Here is an 18,634-nt window from a genome sequence, read left to right on the forward strand (position 1 = left end):
GAAATATATACGCTAACAATCCAAGGGGGAGGTTCTCCTTCTCTTGTCCATTGAATTTCAAGAATTGTGGAATTCTGTGATTTACCCTAATCCTTCACATCTCTTCTATACTCCATGTATACTGCTTTTACAATTTATATATAAACACGGCGCCATTTCTGCGTTCCTTCTTTGTATCTCCCTGCTGTTGCTGCGCACATAACAGACGAAGAGAATATGGGAAACCATACGTCCTGCGTCACAGTGGGTATTAACAAGGAAACCATCCAGCTGGTTTGCTCAGATGGTACCCATCAAAACTTTCGTAAACCCCTGAGCGCAGCCCAAATCATTGAGGAATTCCCTCAACATTTAGTATGTCACTCCGAGTCATTATACATCGGGCAGAAGACGGCTGCTCTTTCTCCAAATGACCAACTGAAGGTGGGCAGCAAGTACTTCCTTCTACCCCAACACTTCTTTCACTCTCCCTTATCTCTCCTGTTGCTGGCTTCCTTAATATCGCCACCGCCGCCCTCAAAAGTTCCACTGCCTAGTAATTCCAGTGCTTGCGTATCAGCTCCGCTCCGCAGAATCGAAATTGCTTCTCTTCTCTGCCACCCCTTTGACATACAGAAGAGCGATGCTGGCGGAGGCCTTCGGATCAGAGTCTGCCCAGAGTTTGTTACAAAACTTATAGAAAACAGTAGGCTTAACGTTGATGACGGCAGACCGCGTCCAAAGGGCAGGGATTCTGTAGATGGTAAGCGTGGGCTCTGCCATACTCCTGAATTGCAGAAAGATTATGAGAAGTTGGTGAAACCAAGAGGTCATTGCTGGAAACCGACGCTGGAAAGTATCAGGGAAAAGGAGAGCAATGTTGGCCACAAGATATTCGCGAGAATTAAGAGATACTGACGTATAACAACTCTTGATCAGTTCAATAAATGGTGAGTATTTTATTGCCTCTTGCATAAATTAATTCGACAGAGTTCGGAAAAGACTTGCTATTCTATTTTATACCATGCTTCCTTGTACAATTTTATTTTTTTCCAATAGCCATTATAAACATTTATTGTAAAAGAATGGACACGCGACATTGTCCTGCTCCACTTCCAGTTCAGTTGGTATATTACTAGATCCTATCTTAACAAACCTTTTCAAAATTGGTTTATTAAAATCAATTTATGTAATGATACAGTCCTGCTTTAGCTATTATCCTTAGGAATTCAAAAAGGAACCAGCGACATTGCACTGTTGGGGATTCCCAAATCATCATATCCATAAACAATTGGATGCAATTACAATACTGTGCTTTTCAAATTATCATGGTTTAACCTCTGTAGGCATGAATTATGCATATCAGTATACATCTACTTTAACTCCATATGTATGATGCACTGAGGAAGATAAAATCAAATCCTTTATGGTTTAAAAGCTTTACGCAAGCGATTTGATACTTCTCTGGTATTGTATATCAGATCTAATCTAATTCAGTCTTTATCTTTTATATATATCAAATATCAACCATGTATTATAGATTTATTTAGTTTTGTATTTATCTTTCTTTTTATTTATATATAGATATATGTTACATGTCAACATCATCTTTACTATAAATATAGCTTTGCAAACATATAATAGATTACATGATGCGGTTAAGCATAAAAAGGATTTGATACTCATTTATATATACAGCTATTTTCCTTTAATTCTAGATTACATGATGGATATATATTGCTTTAACTCTATATGTATATGCATTAAGAATATAAAATCAAGTTTTTTTAGTGAAATAATTTACACTAGAAGAATTTGATACTCCTAGGTTATAATTTAATTTATTTTAGTCTTTTTCGTATATATAAAATTATAAAAATGTGAAATATTTTAATCAATATTTACTCTCACTTCCAAATTATTATATGCTAACTTTGAAATTTTTATATATTCGAAATTGAAATTAAATTAGTTATAACTTAAATTGAAATATTTTGTTGTTATTAGTTTTTTTAATATTATATGCCTTGGAAATTCGAACTAGTAGAATATTTACAGAATTCTTACATATTTAAATGTCAAAAAAGGAAAAACTTGTGAATTTATTCAAAAATTTTAAAAAGGAACAAAATCACATTTTGTGGATAATAACTTAGAAAAAGACTTAAAAATTGAAATATTTTGGTTACTATCCACATTGGAATATATTGTTTGTTATTGTTTTTTAAATGCCATGTTTCAAATTCAAGTAATAAAAGAATTGCATTTTTTTTGACATTCAAATGTCTAACGTAAAATGAGAAATTATAATTATATATATGATGGGTTTTATAATTTACTTTATTTTTAATAAAAATTAATATATATTCATTTTATTATTAATATTACTCAAAATTAATTATATTTCTTTTTTTCAAATATTCTAGATAACTTAAAAATTTAAAACATTTTATTCAATAAAATATCTTCATTAATAGTGAATAGTAATTATTATAGCGATTATCAATGATTTAATCACAAGTAAACTAGTAATTGCACCTGAGGTTGCAAAGGAAAAGTCGTAAGGTAGTAGTAAAGGAAAGGGTAGCATGAAATTGTTAGGAAAGAGTAGCATTATATTGTTACTCTTCCATGAACAATAAAGTTTTGTTTTTTTTTTTGATGTCCTAATGATAATTTTTTAGTTCTATTTTGCGAATATGTATAGAAATTAAATTGGCCATGGATTTTGTATGTCATGCAAGGCTAAGATAAAAAAGAAAAACTCAAATGTCGAGTGTTTTGGATGATCGAAGTTTACTTCAATCTAAACCTTTTTTATTTGTTCTTCACGCCGATACCATGGGATGATTATATTGTGTCGAGTGATGGCTTGGGAAAGTAAATAACCTCAAGTACTAATACAGAGGGTGATCGAGCTAGTGATATGCACAGAGCCTTTGAAGAGGAGCACATGTTATTTCTGAAGAGAAAAAGTTGTACTTTTAGAGTAGAAAATTTGATATTGTGCTCGGTGATATGGTGTATCCAAGAAATTCCTTTGACATAGTTATTTACAAGAAACTAGTAGTGACTTGGATTATGCCTCAAACTATAGTTGCAAGAGGCTCTCTTAGCCTCCATGGGAACAACACAATACCATTTCTGATTGCAATTCAGGCTTCTCTGATAAGGGTTGTGGTGAAAAAGGTGAGACGACAATGTTATCGATATTGCAGGCCCTCAAGTTATAGAAATTTCAGTACTAGGTTGCCAACCAAAAGTAGGGCAAGGAGGAAATGCACATGTTTTTAAGGTAATTTATAGAAAATTCCTTGGCATTGTTGTATTTTTGACCTAGAATTTCCAGTGTAAAACACCACACTATCATAGTTACAAATTGGAATTTGCAAGGTTAAGTGGCATGCTATTGTAGTTCTTAGCTAAAATGTGTCATGTTATCACAGTGTTGAGCTTTAAATTCACACTAGTTATGCCAATAAATTGTAAAGAGAAGAGTGCTACGTGAATGCAGTGTGAAAGTTATTGGAGAAGCATGAAAATTGTTGAAATAGTTAAGGAGCAACATGAAGGTTGAAGTGTGGAAGTCATTAGAGCATGCCAAGGAGTGATTGTATGTAGCTACAAATGCAATATGTCACCTCATGTCAAGATTTTTTTGTGATTTTAATGCATTGTAAGTGTTCTTTGTATAATTGGTTACCATGTTTCACAAGTTGGTACAAATATTCCCATGAAATTTCTTTCTACATGGCATGTGCCATTGATGTGTAGCTCTTAGTAATATTGAACCAAGACGAAGTTTAAGTCACCCCTCTAATAAGAATATTGAAGTTATTGATTATGTAAAATGAGAAAAATCTCGTGTTTAATATAAAGAAGGGAAAACCAGAAGAGACCACTCTAGAATTTAAGGCTTATACATTTGACATCCTGTGAAAATGACAAAGGAGTATGTGATATGCACAAGCTATTTTTTATTCTACAATAAGTCTCTATCTCAATCCAAGTGCGTTAGCAAAGAGTGCTAAATATTGAGAAGGTAAAAGGGTAGTGTATGAAGACCCCACCCCAAAAACCAATGTCGCCATGAATCATCAAAGGAATCTTGTTTTCTTATACAAGTACCAAAATGATTGATACCGTGTAATAATTTGCATGTGTTAATGTTTATGTGTGTTTGAAAAGAATGAAAGAATAGATTTAATAGAAATTAATAATTGGAAGGAAACAATCGGTGGAAGGGTCGGGTATTCAGCATTCATTCACTGAATCCAATGGAAATGAGTTGAATTGAGGGGTCATTTTCATTCAGCAGGAAATCCCAAGGGGAATCTCTTAGTGTCTGCATAGTAATCATAGATCATGTATTTCTTTCGTACCAGTTGGAGCCTCTGCTCTTGGTTCAATTCCAAATCGTCCTCTACAACTGTATCAAATGAAGAGTAGCAACAACATTGAAATTGTGGAAGGATGCAACAAAGGGAGCTTTAGTCCAGTCGGTCTTCACAAGCCCACCTCTGGTTGCCCAATCATCTGCATTCCAAAGGCTGGAGTAGACCCTCATTTCTTGGCTCTTGGGATAATGATAATTGCTATCCACTTTACCCAACTCTGTCTCCCTGTTCTTAAACACTCGAACAGGAGTCCCATCTACAGAAATATGAACAACAACAAGCATGAATATCACAGTCATGTTAGTTTGAGAGGTCATTGTATTTTATTGTATTATATTATATTGAAAGAAAAAGAATGAATGCAAAGAGTGATTAGAATACATACATAATTTGGTTTGATGTCCAGAGCACAGAGTAAGTGTGGAAATCCAAGGTTGGGTCGAACCACAAGTAAAATTGCTGCTCACGCCCACCAAGGCCTTGAGCAAAGACATTAGTGTGCATAATATAGGGATCTCCAGAGAGGTTGCCTAGAAATTCAAAGTCTATTTCGTCGTGTTTGGGACCTTGAGATGATAGTTGCAGAGAGCCATAACAACAACAACAACATGTTAGCAGAAGTTATACCTTCAGTCTAATGAACCAAGGTAGTGCTAATTAATTGAATTGAATAGAAATAAGGTGAAGTTAATTACATAAAAGGTAGTAACTGTGCCTGCAGAGTTTCATATCAATTTTGGCAAATAGATACTCTTGCTTGGATTGAATACCACAATCTATTACCTTTGAAGAGGAGCATTGGTTATTTTTGAAGAGAAAAATTTGCAATTTCAAAGTAAAAAATTTGATATTATGCTGGGCGATATGGTGTATCCAAACACAAGTAGGGTGAGGAGGAAATGCAGAGTTTTTTTGAGGAAATTTATAGAAAAATCCATGACACTGTTGTAGTTTTGACCTAGAGTTTGCAGTGTTAAATATTACACTATCATAGTTACAAATTGGAAATTGCAATGTTAAGTTGCATGATATTGTAGTTATTAGCTAAATTGTGCCATGCTAAGATGGTGTTGAGCTTCAAATTCACATCGGTTATGCCATTAAATTGTAAAGAGCAGAGTGCTACGTGAATGTAGTGTGGAAATGATTAGAGAAGCATGAAAATTGTTGATAGTTAAGGAGCACCCTGAAAGTTAAGCGTGGAAGTCATCAGAGCATGCCAAGGAGTGGTTGTATGTAGCTACATACGAAAAATGTCACCTCATGTCAAGAAATTTTAGTGATTTTAATGCATTGTAAGTGTTTTTTGTATAGTTGGTTACCATATTTCATAGGTTTGTACAAATATTCCCATGAAATTTCTTTCTACATGGCATGTTCCATTGATGTGTAGCTCTTGGTAAGATTTAACCAAGCCAAAGTTTAAGTCACCCCTCTGATAAGAATATTGAAGTTATTGATTATGGAAAATGAAAAAAAGTTTTTGTTCAATATAAAGAGGGAAAACCATAAGAGACCACTCTAGAATTTAAGGCTTATACATTTGACATCCTTTGAGAATCACAAAGGAGTATGTGATCTACACAAGTTGTTTTTATTCTACAAAATATCTCATGCTCATGAGGAGTCGAGTAGTGGAAGTCGAGAATGCTAATGGTGGTCATCTTTTGAGCTATACTTTCCATGTGAAAAAAATATGGTTGTAATGAATCTAAAGATCAAGTAGCTTAAATGAAGAACAATTAATGACAATTGTAAGCATCATGTCTATATATTTTGGCATTTACTCAGTTGTCTCTAGTGAGAATGTGGTGTTGTTTATCAATTTCCTGAGGCATTAAGGATTCCTTGTTAACGATATTTATGGTTGGATACTTCTTGCACATTCACAATGCAAAGGGCTATAGATTTTATTAGCATTGAAAGCCATTTAAGAATTAAATTTGAGCAAGTGCTAACACCAGAAGAAACTATATGCTCTCAAAAATAGTCAATCTACATGATCAATACAATGCAACTATGTGTCTAAATATTGGTAACATTTCATATGAGGAACCATTGACTCTATAATAATAGGCTCATTATGTTAAGTAAAAGATTTAGTGAGGAGATGATTTCCAGGTTCTTAAAAACAAACAAAGCTTCTACTCGAATATAAAGTATTATTTTCAGGTTCCATGGATTGAAGTCAGATATAACATTTGACAAAAAGAGTATGAGAAAAGAGGTAGGCTAGGCAATTTGAAGTGGAATTGCAAGTTCCATTAGGCCTACATTAGGCAGTAGTTGCTTCAGAAAAAAATTGTCCAGTTTGCAATAATTTTGTCCATATATAAAAGACATGGTGTCATCTAATTGCTGGAAAATCACTGACATTAGTCTTGGCTATTTGGTAAAATACTGCCAAAAGGCATCCTTCCCAATGTTGTGAAGAGCTTTATAGTGGAGGAATAGGGGAACCTCAAAGTTCATTTGGATAATCCTTATTATGCTAAGTTAGAGAATCAGGTCCACCATGAGAAAATTGTAAAGGGTAGTCTCATATATGGTCATATTGGTGGGTTTCAAGCATCATTGCATAGGAGCTTTTTCTATGGTTTCCAATTAAGGGTATTCGTGTGGGAATTATCAATAGTAGATTCAGATATTTTGTTGTTGGAAAGTTATCACTTTATCTGTTTGAAAACCCTCTCCACTTTAAAGAAAAAAGTGGCATATAAGTTGGGCTTGAACTAATGGGAGGGAAGATCACTTCAAAGATGCTAGCCAAAACCTTATTAGGAAAATTATGGTATGAGAGTGAAAATCATGCCAGGAAAGTCGAAGTTTAAGCCACGCCCACCAAGGCCTTGAGAAAAGACATTAGTGTGCATAATATAGGGATCTCCAGAGAGGTTGCCTAAATATTCAAAGTCTATTTCATTGTGTTTGGGACCTTGAGATGATAGTAGTACAGATCCATAACAACAACAACAACATGTTAGCAAAAGTTATACCTTCAGTCTAATGAGCCAAGGTAGTGCTAATTAATTGAATTGAATAGAGATAAGATCAATTTAATTATATAAAAAGTAGTAACTGTGCCTGCAAAGTTGCATATCAATTTTGGAAAATAGATCATTTTGCTTGGATTGAATACCACATTTTTTCATCAAAGAAGAATTAAGATTAGTTGAAGTTAATTGCGACACAAATATTGCTGATTCAAGGCAACAAGGACCACATTCTTTAGGAAAGAGTGTTGGGTCTTCCTTGAGGTAAGACAACGCAACGAGGACAATGGTCCACAAATAAGCCATGTTGAAGTACAACAAAGACTGCGTGAAACCATGAATAAGCATTGAGAACCTTAGTGATAGGAGAGTTGTACACAGAGAGGACTATGCCTGGTTGGAGTGTGTAGGTGGACTGAGAATTCATTCTTAGTATCGAGAAACAGTCAAGTGGTCATTCTCATGTTTAATTCTTTGGAAGAGACCAAGACAAACACAACAGCAGAATGGAAAAGCCATGCTAAAGTACACTTAGGCAGTGTGGATACAAGACAGGAGTGGAAACATCGATTAATGGGAAGCAGAGGAACAAAACCCAAGAGCTTAGATGAGCAAAGTGGGAGAAGTAACATTGCTGCAATACAGTTATGTGGAAAATCTCTGGGTGTGTGCGCCTGTCGTGCAAGGATGAGAGAGCCAGTTTTGCAAAGAAGGCAAAGAGTGCCTATGCAGAGGTAAGAGACCCCGAGAGAAGTTGTGTTGTTGTGTCAGTAAGGCCGAAGGTGCCTGTGATGTGTAAATAAGGCCGAGTGAACGTATGTTATGGTGTGTAAGGCTGAGAGTTGATTGTATGTAGTTGAAGAGAAGAGAGAAGAAAGGATTGCGTGGCTTGGTTGAGATGGTGAGTGTTGTGAGTGAAACATTGTGTTGCTACAGATTATGGAGAGGGCTAAGAACATTAGAGTGTTGTGAGGAGTTGTGATGAGTGAGTGTTGTTAAGCAGATTAGTTTGTTGCTACAGACTGAGCAGAGAAAGTAGAGGTGTAGAGAGTGCTGCTTGGGCCGAAGGCTATGAAGAGAACATAGCCGACATCAGGCAGAGTGGTTGCCAAATTACAGAAAACATTCAGTTCCTATTTGAGTTTAGGTTGGAATCTACATATAGGAAGTTGGTGCTTCCATCTCTAATTGGTGCTTGAGAAGACTTGGGGGTTGGTTCCTCTTGCAAGTTGGTGCTTGCATACATCCAAGGAGTTGCAAGTTGGTGCTTACAACAAATCCTTGAAGTTGGTGCTTTACGTGGTGCTTCTGGTAAGCTGGATAGGGATCTACAAAAAGAGGGAGTTTGTGCTTCTTGCTAGTGGGTGCTAGCAAACAGTCAAAGGGAGTTGGTGCTTCCTATGAGTGGTGGCTCACAAAAAAGATTGATGTAATATAGTAGGTGCTCTTATTTTACATCAATAACAACAACAAGCTTTGGTGGTATTTTCCCAAAAGGGTTTCCACGTAAAACCTTGTGTCTCATGTGTATGATGTTCATGTTGTGTACTTGTATGTTGACTTCATATTGCTTCCATATTTTATGTTGTTGCTGATTATGTGAATGATTGCCAAGTTTAAATAATAAAAGTAAATTGGCATAAAGAGTTAAAAAGTATCCTTATATTGATTCACCCCCTCTCAGTATTAACATTGTTTCCAACAAAGAATGACAACAATTGTTAAAAATGTAATTGTCTTAGTAAAACTGAGTTTGTCGTTCAAATAGTTGCATAAGCATAGGGAGTTATGTAGCAAGGTAACCATAGTGAGTTATGTAACGAAGTCTTCATATTAAAAATGACATGTTACATAACCATAGGGAATTATGTAATGAAGTCTTCGTAATAAAAATGATGTTGCCTAAGAGGGTCGATGTAATGGTTGGAGACTCATTTTTGGACCTTGAGTAATAAGAATTCCAATCCATTGCCTCGTGGAAGTTCCCTTGACACATTGTTAGGGTTTTACCACGTAAATTCCTTGTGTGATTTAATTTCTCATTTCTGTGCATTTCTTTCTTATTTATATAATTAATGGGCTCAAATACCAACACAACCTACAAAAATCCCATCACAATATATTTAATTATATATTCCCAAACACCTCATGATACCAAGAAAGAACGAATCACTAAAATGATACCTCGAAGAATCCTCATTCTTCACAAGCCTGAACAATTTTCTTAATCTCTCCTTCTCTCTGCAATCCTTCTAAAAGCTTGGCCATGTCAATGATGGGGATGTCGAGTTGATGATCAAATATTGAATTTTGTGCTGGTTTTTCTTTGTCCTTTTTATAAACTTTTTTGGTATTGTTTCATTTTTCTTCTTGACAAGTTCTTGAACACTCGACGGTAAGAAAAGACTTACCTCGACTGGGAAGGTTGTTGTGAGCACTCTCATAAAATGGAGCCATTCTTTCAAACACTCATCAAACTAAGAACTTATTGAAACTTTTAACTCATGGACTTAGGTAAGCACAAAATATTTGGTTGAATGTTTGAAACTATCATATTTTTATACATATTTATAATATCGGTAAGAAGGAATTCAATAATAATTAAATTTGTCTCTCATGCACACCATCCAAGTTTAAACAATTGAGAAACATCTTATTTTAATCTTATATCATACTTGCTCATGACACGTATGACTGCCCGTATAAGAAAGAGAAAAACACTTTGGACTAAATTGGTTGGTTGTATCTTTTTGGAACATTTTTAAAAAGTTAACCCATTGAATATGAAAATATTGGGACTGCCCGTATAAGAAAGAGAAAAACACTTTGGACTAAATTGGTTGGTTGTATCTTTTTGGAACATTTTTAAAAAGTTAACCCATTGAATATGAAAATATTGGTTCCATTCTACTGCTTGGAAAATGGAATTATCCAACATCTAACTCATAGTGCAAGGATGCAATTTAAAGTGTGATAGGGGTAAGAGCACAAGCTTTATGATCTTCTTTTGTGTCCTTTGATTACGTGACTTCTCACACATTGTATCCACATGTACACTTGTTTATTTCTAGTTCCCAAATTGTAAAACATGATAAGGTGATTTCATCATGTTAAATATTGTGATTTATACATACAAATATCCAAAAAAAAAAAACCAGAGCACAATCTAAACATTAAAACAAAGCACAAACCAGAAAATCGAACTATAAACTCTAACTAAAATATTAATTATATTTTTCCATTATGTACTTTTAATTGAGTTGAATCATGGATGATGCAAAGAACTTACCAATTTAATAACAACTTCCTTGTTTGTTTGGTCATTAGTACTTATAATTCACCCAAAAAATCAATTAAATTTCCCAAGTCTACCATATTAAACCCTATAATTCCCTTAAAATTCCTCAACACTAAACGAATTAAGATGTTATAAAGCGAACGAAATTGTTACCCTTCAAATGAAAAAAAAAAAACGGGAGCAAAACCTAAGTAGATCTTTCCAAAGGAGTCGCTGCCAATTTTGTGCCCCGTAGTCTACTTATGGCCTACTCGTGAGTCCATGTCACATAATCAAATTTGTTGCACCTATTCTTATCATTGAAAATGAATTCTAAAAACCTCATAGAAAATTTCTCCCGCACGTCGAACTAAAGGCAAACAATGAAAATAAGTTTGCCATGACTTAAACTGTTAATTTGTTTTTGTTAATTATTATTAAATATTAACTGAAATTATTATTAACTATAAACTCACTATTAACTTAATTATTAACTATTAATGAACTTAATTATTAACTATTAATGATGACCATTGGTGAATCATCTAACATTAAATTTGAAAGTGTAAAATAGTACAAAGTAAGACATAATTATTAAATTTCTTTATCTTTGGTCCTCCATGGCCCAGCCATTTTAATCGTCGTGAGTTAAAAAAAATCATGGTCAACATATCACTACAAATATTTGATACCTCAAACTTTGTTGAATCGTCCACAATAAATTGCTTTAATAGTTTCTTATGGTAAAGTGCATTTTCCATATAACACGGCTTCTTTATGCAGAGAGATTTTCGGAGGGGTTCAGTGGCTTTGCTTCACAGTTTCTTATGGTAAAGTGCATTTTCCATATAACACGGCTTCTTTATGCAGAGAGATTTTCGGAGGGGTTCAGTGGCTTTGCTTCACTGTAACTGTGAAGCGCCCTGAACTTTGTCCCATTTTTCAATGCACGTGCTAATGTTGTCCAACGCTGGGCTCCTCCTATTTGTTTCTAAGCAAAGTACATTCGTTAAAGGGCAACTTTTTTCCAGCAATAAAGTCTTCGTTGCATGCGGTGATGTCTCTGTAAGACTAGATTCGGTAAACGTCCCCATGGAGCTTGAAATCATATACTTAAAGGGCAACTTTTTTCAGCAATAAAGTCTTCTTTGCATGCGGTGATGTCTCTGTAAGACTAGATTAGGTAAACGTCCCCATGGAGCTTGAAATCATATACTCTGAACAATCCAAGGTTGAGGTTCTCCTCCTCTCGTCCATTGAATTTCAAGAATTGTGGTTTGGATGCCGACGGCAAAGACTTTGAAACTCCATGGATGCCCACTCCATCTGATAAAACTAATGGGGAATCCGGAAAGGTAAAGCCGACGGTCTTGCCCCATTCGGATAAAAGGGTGGATGGGATGGATCTACCGAATATAATAAATAAAATCGACGACTTGCTGACTCAGTAACGTGGAATACTGTGATTTACCCTAATCCTTCACATCTCTCCTCTACTCCATGGAAACTGCTTTTACAATTTATATATAAACACGGCGCCGTTTCTGCGTTCCTATGCTGTATCTCCCTGCTGTTGCTGCGCACATAACAGACGGAAGAGAATATGGGAAACCATACGTCCTGCGTGACAATGCGTAATAACAAGGAAACCATTCTGACGGTGGGTAAGAAGGAAACCATTCAGCTGGTTTGCTCAGATGGTACCCATCAAAACTTTCGTAAACCCCTGAGCGCAGCCCAAATCATTGAGGAATTCCCTCAACATTTACTATGTCACTCCGAGTCATTCTACATCGGGCAGAAGACGGCTGCTCTTTCTCCAAATGACCAACTGAAGGTGGGCAGCAAATACTTCCTTCTACCCAACACTTCTTTGTCGGAATTTCTGATAATTTCAAACACAAAAGAAATTGCACAGAGAGAACAACGTTCTGTTTCTTAATACAGGATCTTAAACATAAAAAAAAACTGTTACAGAATAGTCTTCCTCTTCAGAGGGGCTACAAAAGGAACGCTTCAGTTCCAAAAACTAAATTCACTATCTCAGAAAATTACAATTCCAACACTGCTGTGCATTTGCAGAAGAAAAACTCTCCGATTCTTCAAAAATTTCTCTCCTAACTGAACTGTTTTTCATTACACCTATATATGTTAAAATCATATCTTTCATTACACCTATATATGTTAAAATCATATCAAATTTCTCTCCTAACTGAACTGCTTTTCATTACACCTATATATGTTAAAATCATATCTTTCATTACACCTATATATGTTAAAATCATATCTGATTTTAAACGATAAGATAGAAAAAAAATATCCTACCTACATTTACCAACCGCAGTAAATTTCATTGATTACTCGGCTAAAAATATCCTATCGGAATTTAATGCATGGCTTATCACAACATCGTACCATCGCATAGAAAAATGCCGATTTACGACCTATCAATGCGATATTCATTGATGCGATGCATTTTAACCTATGCTTGGAAAACATTTCAAAACATGGGAAAATTGGCCGTTGGCGGAACTGAAATATTATGCGATAGAGCATATATAACGGTCGGGTCCGGCTCATCGGATCGCAAACATAACTGTGCGAAAGGCCCTGCCCATATGAAAGCGCCGATAGCGACACGCCGATGTGATATCGGCGATCGCTCATCGCAATGCTACCGCCGATACCTCCGATGCTCCATCCCGCCGATACGCCGACTCGCCGATATGCCCATCGGCGATTGCTGATCGGCAATGTCCCACATCGCTGCCGCTGCCTGCCTCCTCCGATTGCGATCTGCCGACGCGATCTGGACCGTTGATCGGCCAGATCCAACGGCTGTCGCGAATTGAACCTTTAAGCCTGCGATTTTGATTTTTGATGGTTCTGGAGTGTTTTTGCCTCCCGATAGTGTATTTCCGTGAAGTAAATTGCTGGTCCTGCACGGCAGTTGGAATTAATATTCCAACACTCCCCTTTAATTTCAACTGCTGGGCGTTCAGTCATACCCAGACATTTCCTGAAGTGATCAAAACTTTTCTTTGCCAATGGTTTTATCAACATGTCAGCTAACTGATCCTCTGTTCTGCAGTGCTGCAAAATAATCTCACCATTGTTAACCAATTCACGTATGAAGTGAAATTTGGTGTCTATGTGCTTTGTCCTTTTATGAAAAACAGAGTTTTTTGACAATGCTATTGCAGAGCTATTGTCATAGTAAATGGTTGTGCCCTTTTCTTGTTTATGACACAATTCTCTGAGAACTCTTCTCAGCCACACCGCTTGGCATGCCGCTACTATTGCTGCCACATACTCTGCCTCTGCTGTTGACAAAGACACAACTGATTGCTTCTTGGAAGCCCATGAGATGGCTCCCGATCCCATACGAAACACATATCCAGATGTGTTTTTCCTATCATCAACACTTCCAGCCCAATCACTGTCAGTGTAACCTGTCTACATGAAACTTTCAGAAGAGGAGTATAAAATACCAAACCTTGTCAACATGAAACTTTCAGAAGAGGAGTATAAAATACCAAACCCCTTCGTTCCACTCACATACCTTAGAATCCTCTTGGCTGCCTACCAATGAGTCTCTTTCGGTCTTTCCATAAATCTGGAGATTAAACTCATAGCGTGCGTAATGTCCAGCCTAGTTGCAGTTAAGTACATAAGACTGCCAACTATGCTCTTGTACAATTTTGGATCAAAATCCTTGCTACTGTCTTCTTTGGTTAATTTCAACCCCATTACAGTTGGAGTCACAGCTGCCTTGCTATTCTGCATGTTAAATCTCTTTAACACTGCTTCTACATATTTAACTTGAGAAATGAAAACACCATTTTCACTTTGGTCTACTTCAATTCCAAGAAAATATCTTAAGAAGCCCAAGTCAGTCATTTCAAATTCACTTTTCATGACTGCTTTAAAATCAACAATGAGAGAAGCACCATTGCTGGTAAAAATCAAATCATCTACATATAAAACAACAATAAGAATCTTACCGTCATTCTCCTTTATGTAGAGTGTGGGTTCACCATCACACTTGTCAAACCCATTCTCAATCAGATAAACATCTATTCTGCTGTACCATGCTCTTGGAGCTTGCTTCAGCCCATAAAGAGCCTTCTTCAGTTTGCAGACTTTATGCTTTTGGGCTTCAACTTCATAGCCCAGAGGTTGTTCAACATAAACCTCTTCTTTTAACACTCCATTCAGGAATGCAGATTTAACATCCATCTAATAAATCTTCCATTTGTGTTGTGCCGCAATAGACAACACTGTTCTCACTGTTTCCATCCTTGCTATTGGTGCAAAGGTTTCATCATAGTCTTTGCCTTGTTGCTGCTTGTAGCCTTTCACGACAAGTCTTGCTTTGTGCCTGTCAATCTTGCCTTCAGCATTGCTTTTGGTCTTAGAGACCCACTTAACTCCAATGGCATCTTTGCCTACAGGGAGGTCCACTAACTCCGATGTTTTACTCTTCTCTATTGCACCAATTTCTTCATTCATTGCTTCAATCCATTTATCTTCATTTACAGCATCTCTCCTTGTTCATAGATCTCATTCAGATTTTTGAATCTTGGTCTTCTTAGTGTGCTTGGAGTTCCATCCGAACTTGAGGGTATTTCTGATCCCTTTGATGTGCTTGGAGAAGCACTATCTTGACTTCTCAAGGCTGTTCGAATTTTAGCTTGTGGTGTGGTTTGCTGTACTTGTTGCGGTTGAGGAGGAGCCACCAAGGAAGGATTATTTGATGCTATCCCTTCCTCTTCTTCTTCGTGAGACACTATTGTCTTCACATTCACTGTCTTTTCTTAACTTCCATCCCAAGTTTCATCTTCAGTGAACTGCACATCTCTGCTTACTATCAATTTCTTGGTGGATGGATTATAGAGTTTGTATGCTTTTGACTCCTCACAATAGCCAATAAAGACACACTTCTCCCCCTTACTGTCAAGCTTCTTCCTTAGCTGATCCAGTACATGTGCATATGCAACACAACCGAATACTCTCATGTGAGTGACAGTTTGCTTTTGACCACTCCATGCTTCTTCTGGTATTTTTTTCATGACATCTTTAGTTGGGCATCTATTCAAGATATAAACTGCGCAACAACTTTTGCCCAATACTCATGCGGCAAGTGTTTTGCCCTCAGCATACTTCTGACCATATCAAGAATGGTCCTATTCTTCCTTTCGGCAACACCGTTTTGCTGAGGTGAATACCTCGTGGTGAACTGCTTTTGTATGCCATTCTCTCTGCAAAAATGCAGAAAGTCTTTGGAGATGTACTCTCCTCCTCTATCTGTTCTGAGCACTTTGATATAATGCCCACACTGCTTTTCAACAAGAGTTTTGAAGTGGCAGAATTTCTCAAACACTTCACTCTTCTGTTTCAACATATACACCCATGTATTTCTGGTGTAATCATCAATGAAAGTTAAAACATATTTATTTTCAGCAAATGATGGTATTTGCATCAGTCCACACACATCAGAGTGAATAATTTTCAAGGGTGTTTTTGCCCTTATACTCTTTCCTGCTGGAAAGCTTTCTTTGTGTTGCTTGCCTAAGATGCAGCCTTCACAAAGGCTGTCCGGTTTCTCGATCAATGACAATCCCTTTACCATTCCCTTTCTGTGCAACAGATTCAAGCCTCCGTAATTGAGATGTCCAAATCTCAAGTGCCACAACCAACTCTCATCTTTCACTTGTTCCTGAAGGACTTCTTGTGTTACAGCTGCAATAGTTCTTCCTTCCTTCAAATATGCCCTGAGTTTGAGAGGAAACATTCTATTGCTGGTCATCTGCACCTGTGCAATGATCTTCTTACTTGGAGGTATGTCTCTGATTGTACACATATCATCTTTGAAGAACACATTGTAACCTTTGTTAATGAGTTGTCCAATGCTCAAAAGATTACATTTCAGACCAGGTACATAGTATACTTCTGGCACAATCATTTGTTCTCCATTTCTTGCTTGGATACTGACTCTGCCCTTACCCTTGACAGATATCTTACTATCAGTTCCTGTTGTTACCTCAGATTTCACATTTTCATCCAGATTGGCAAACATTTCAATATTTCCAGTCATGTGATTACTACAACCTGAGTCTAAGAACCAAAAATCTTCTTGTTTTTCTTGTGCAATGTTACATGTTAACAACACAATCTTTGGATTCTTATCTTCTTCATTTGCAAAATTAGCATTCTGCCTACTATTCATGTCATTTTGTTTTTTCCTACATTCATTGGCGTAGTGCCCATATTTCTTACAATAATGACATTGGACTTGGGATTTGTCATACCTTTGTCCATGAGCTTGCTGTTTGCTTGAACATTCATCTTGGTTTTGATTGCAGCTCCTTCCGCTTGTGCTCGCAGGATTATTTCTGCCTCTGTTTTGGCTTCTTCCACGACCTCTGTTATTTGCTCTACCTCGACCTTTTCTTTGGCCAAAAGACATCTGAGTCTTGAATGCTTGCTCAAAAGAGGAATCTGTTCCTCTATTCAGTCTGTGTTCATGAGACATAAGAGAAGCACTCAGTTCATCTACTATGAATTGTGAGATATCCTTTGTTTCTTCTATTGCTACCACAACAACTTCAAACCTTGAGGGTAAACATCTCAAGATCTTCTCTACAATCCTTCTTTCTTCAAGAATCTCACCATGAGATCTTATCTGGGTTATCAACCCAATAACCTGAGTGAAGAATGAATCTATTGTATCATATTCCTTCATGCTGAGTGTTTCAAAGTCTCTCCTCAACATCTGCAACTTTGCAGTCTTCACCTTCTCCATGCCTTGATAGGCAGTTTTGAGAATATCCCATGCCTCCTTGGATTTTGTTGCTGCTGCAATCCATGGAAAAACACTTTCATGTACTGATTGGAAGAGAAAAAAGAGGGCTTTGGCATCCTTCTTCCTGTCGCTCTTCAACTGGTCTCTTTCTACTACTGTCAAAGCAGCCAATGTTGTTGCATCTGTAGGTTCAGCATAGCCAGTTTCAACCAGCTCCCATATTCCTTGAGAAGCAAACAATGCTTTCATTGTTATGGACCAATAACTGTAATTTTTCCCATTAAACTGTGGCAGTTGGGAATTTGTCAAACCAATCCCAGCGTTTGCCATCTTAACCTATATAAATAAAGAAGAGATACTGACTGTATAAAAAAAGCAAAAAACTTTCTCTGCTCAATAAGTTTCTTACAGCTCCTACAGTGAAAAAAAAGACTTTGTTTTTTGACTCACTGAGTGCCTAGACTAGCTCTGATACCATGTTGGAAATTTCTGATAATTTCAAACACAAAAGAAATTGCACAGAGAACAATGCTCTGTTTCTTAATACAAGATCTTAATCATAAAAAAAACTGTTACAGAATAGTCTTCCTCTTCAGAGGGGTTACAACAGGAACGCTTCAGTTCCAGAAACTAAATTCACTATCTCAGAAAATTACAATTCCAGCACTGTTGTGCGTTGCAAAAGAAAAACTCTCCGATTCTTCAAAAATTTCTCTCCTAACTGAACTGTTGTTCATTACACCTATATATGTTAAAATCATATCTAATTTTAAACGATAAGATAGAAAAAAAATATCCTACCTACATTTACCAACCGCAGTAAATTTCATTGATTACTCGGCTGAAAATATCCTATCGGAATTTAATGCGTGGCTTATCACAACATCGTACCATCGCATAGCGAAATGCCGATTTACGACCTGCCAATGCGATATTCATTGATGCGATGCATTTTAACCTATGCTTGGAAAACATTTCAAAACACGGGAAAATTGGCCGCTGGCGGAACTGAAATATTATGCGATAGAGCATATATAACGGTCGGGTCCGGCTCATCGGATCGCAAACATAACTGTGCGAAAGGCCCTGCCCATATGAAAGCGCCGATATGATATCGGCAATCGCTCATCGCAATTCTACCGCCGATACCTCCGATGCTCCATCCCGCCGATACGCCGACTCA

The 18,634-nt window shown here is 36.7% G+C and overlaps 1 protein-coding gene and 1 pseudogene across 1 annotated transcript; one reads left to right on the forward strand and one right to left on the reverse strand.

Annotated features, from left to right (window-relative positions):
- Positions 1–216: 216 nt before the first annotated feature.
- LOC149199966 (uncharacterized) lies at positions 217–897 on the forward strand. The gene has a single exon (XM_089400792.1). The coding sequence runs from the start codon at positions 217–219 to the stop codon at positions 895–897; it is 681 nt and encodes a 226-aa protein (XP_089256918.1).
- Positions 898–4,286: 3,389 nt separating this feature from the next.
- Positions 4,287–18,390, reverse strand: LOC149199967 (xyloglucan endotransglucosylase/hydrolase 2-like; annotated as a pseudogene).
- Positions 18,391–18,634: the final 244 nt, after the last annotated feature.

Source organism: Pinus tabuliformis, chromosome 2_1 (assembly GCF_031772625.1).
Source record: "Pinus tabuliformis cultivar Carrire ecotype Pingquan chromosome 2_1, CPIR1, whole genome shotgun sequence".
In the NCBI taxonomy this organism is placed as follows: Eukaryota; Viridiplantae; Streptophyta; class Pinopsida; order Pinales; family Pinaceae; genus Pinus; species Pinus tabuliformis.

Bases quoted from the DNA above. Each gene is read 5' to 3' on its own strand.
- LOC149199966 (XM_089400792.1), top strand. From the start codon at position 217: ATGGGAAACCATACGTCCTGCGTCACAGTGGGTATTAACAAGGAAACC.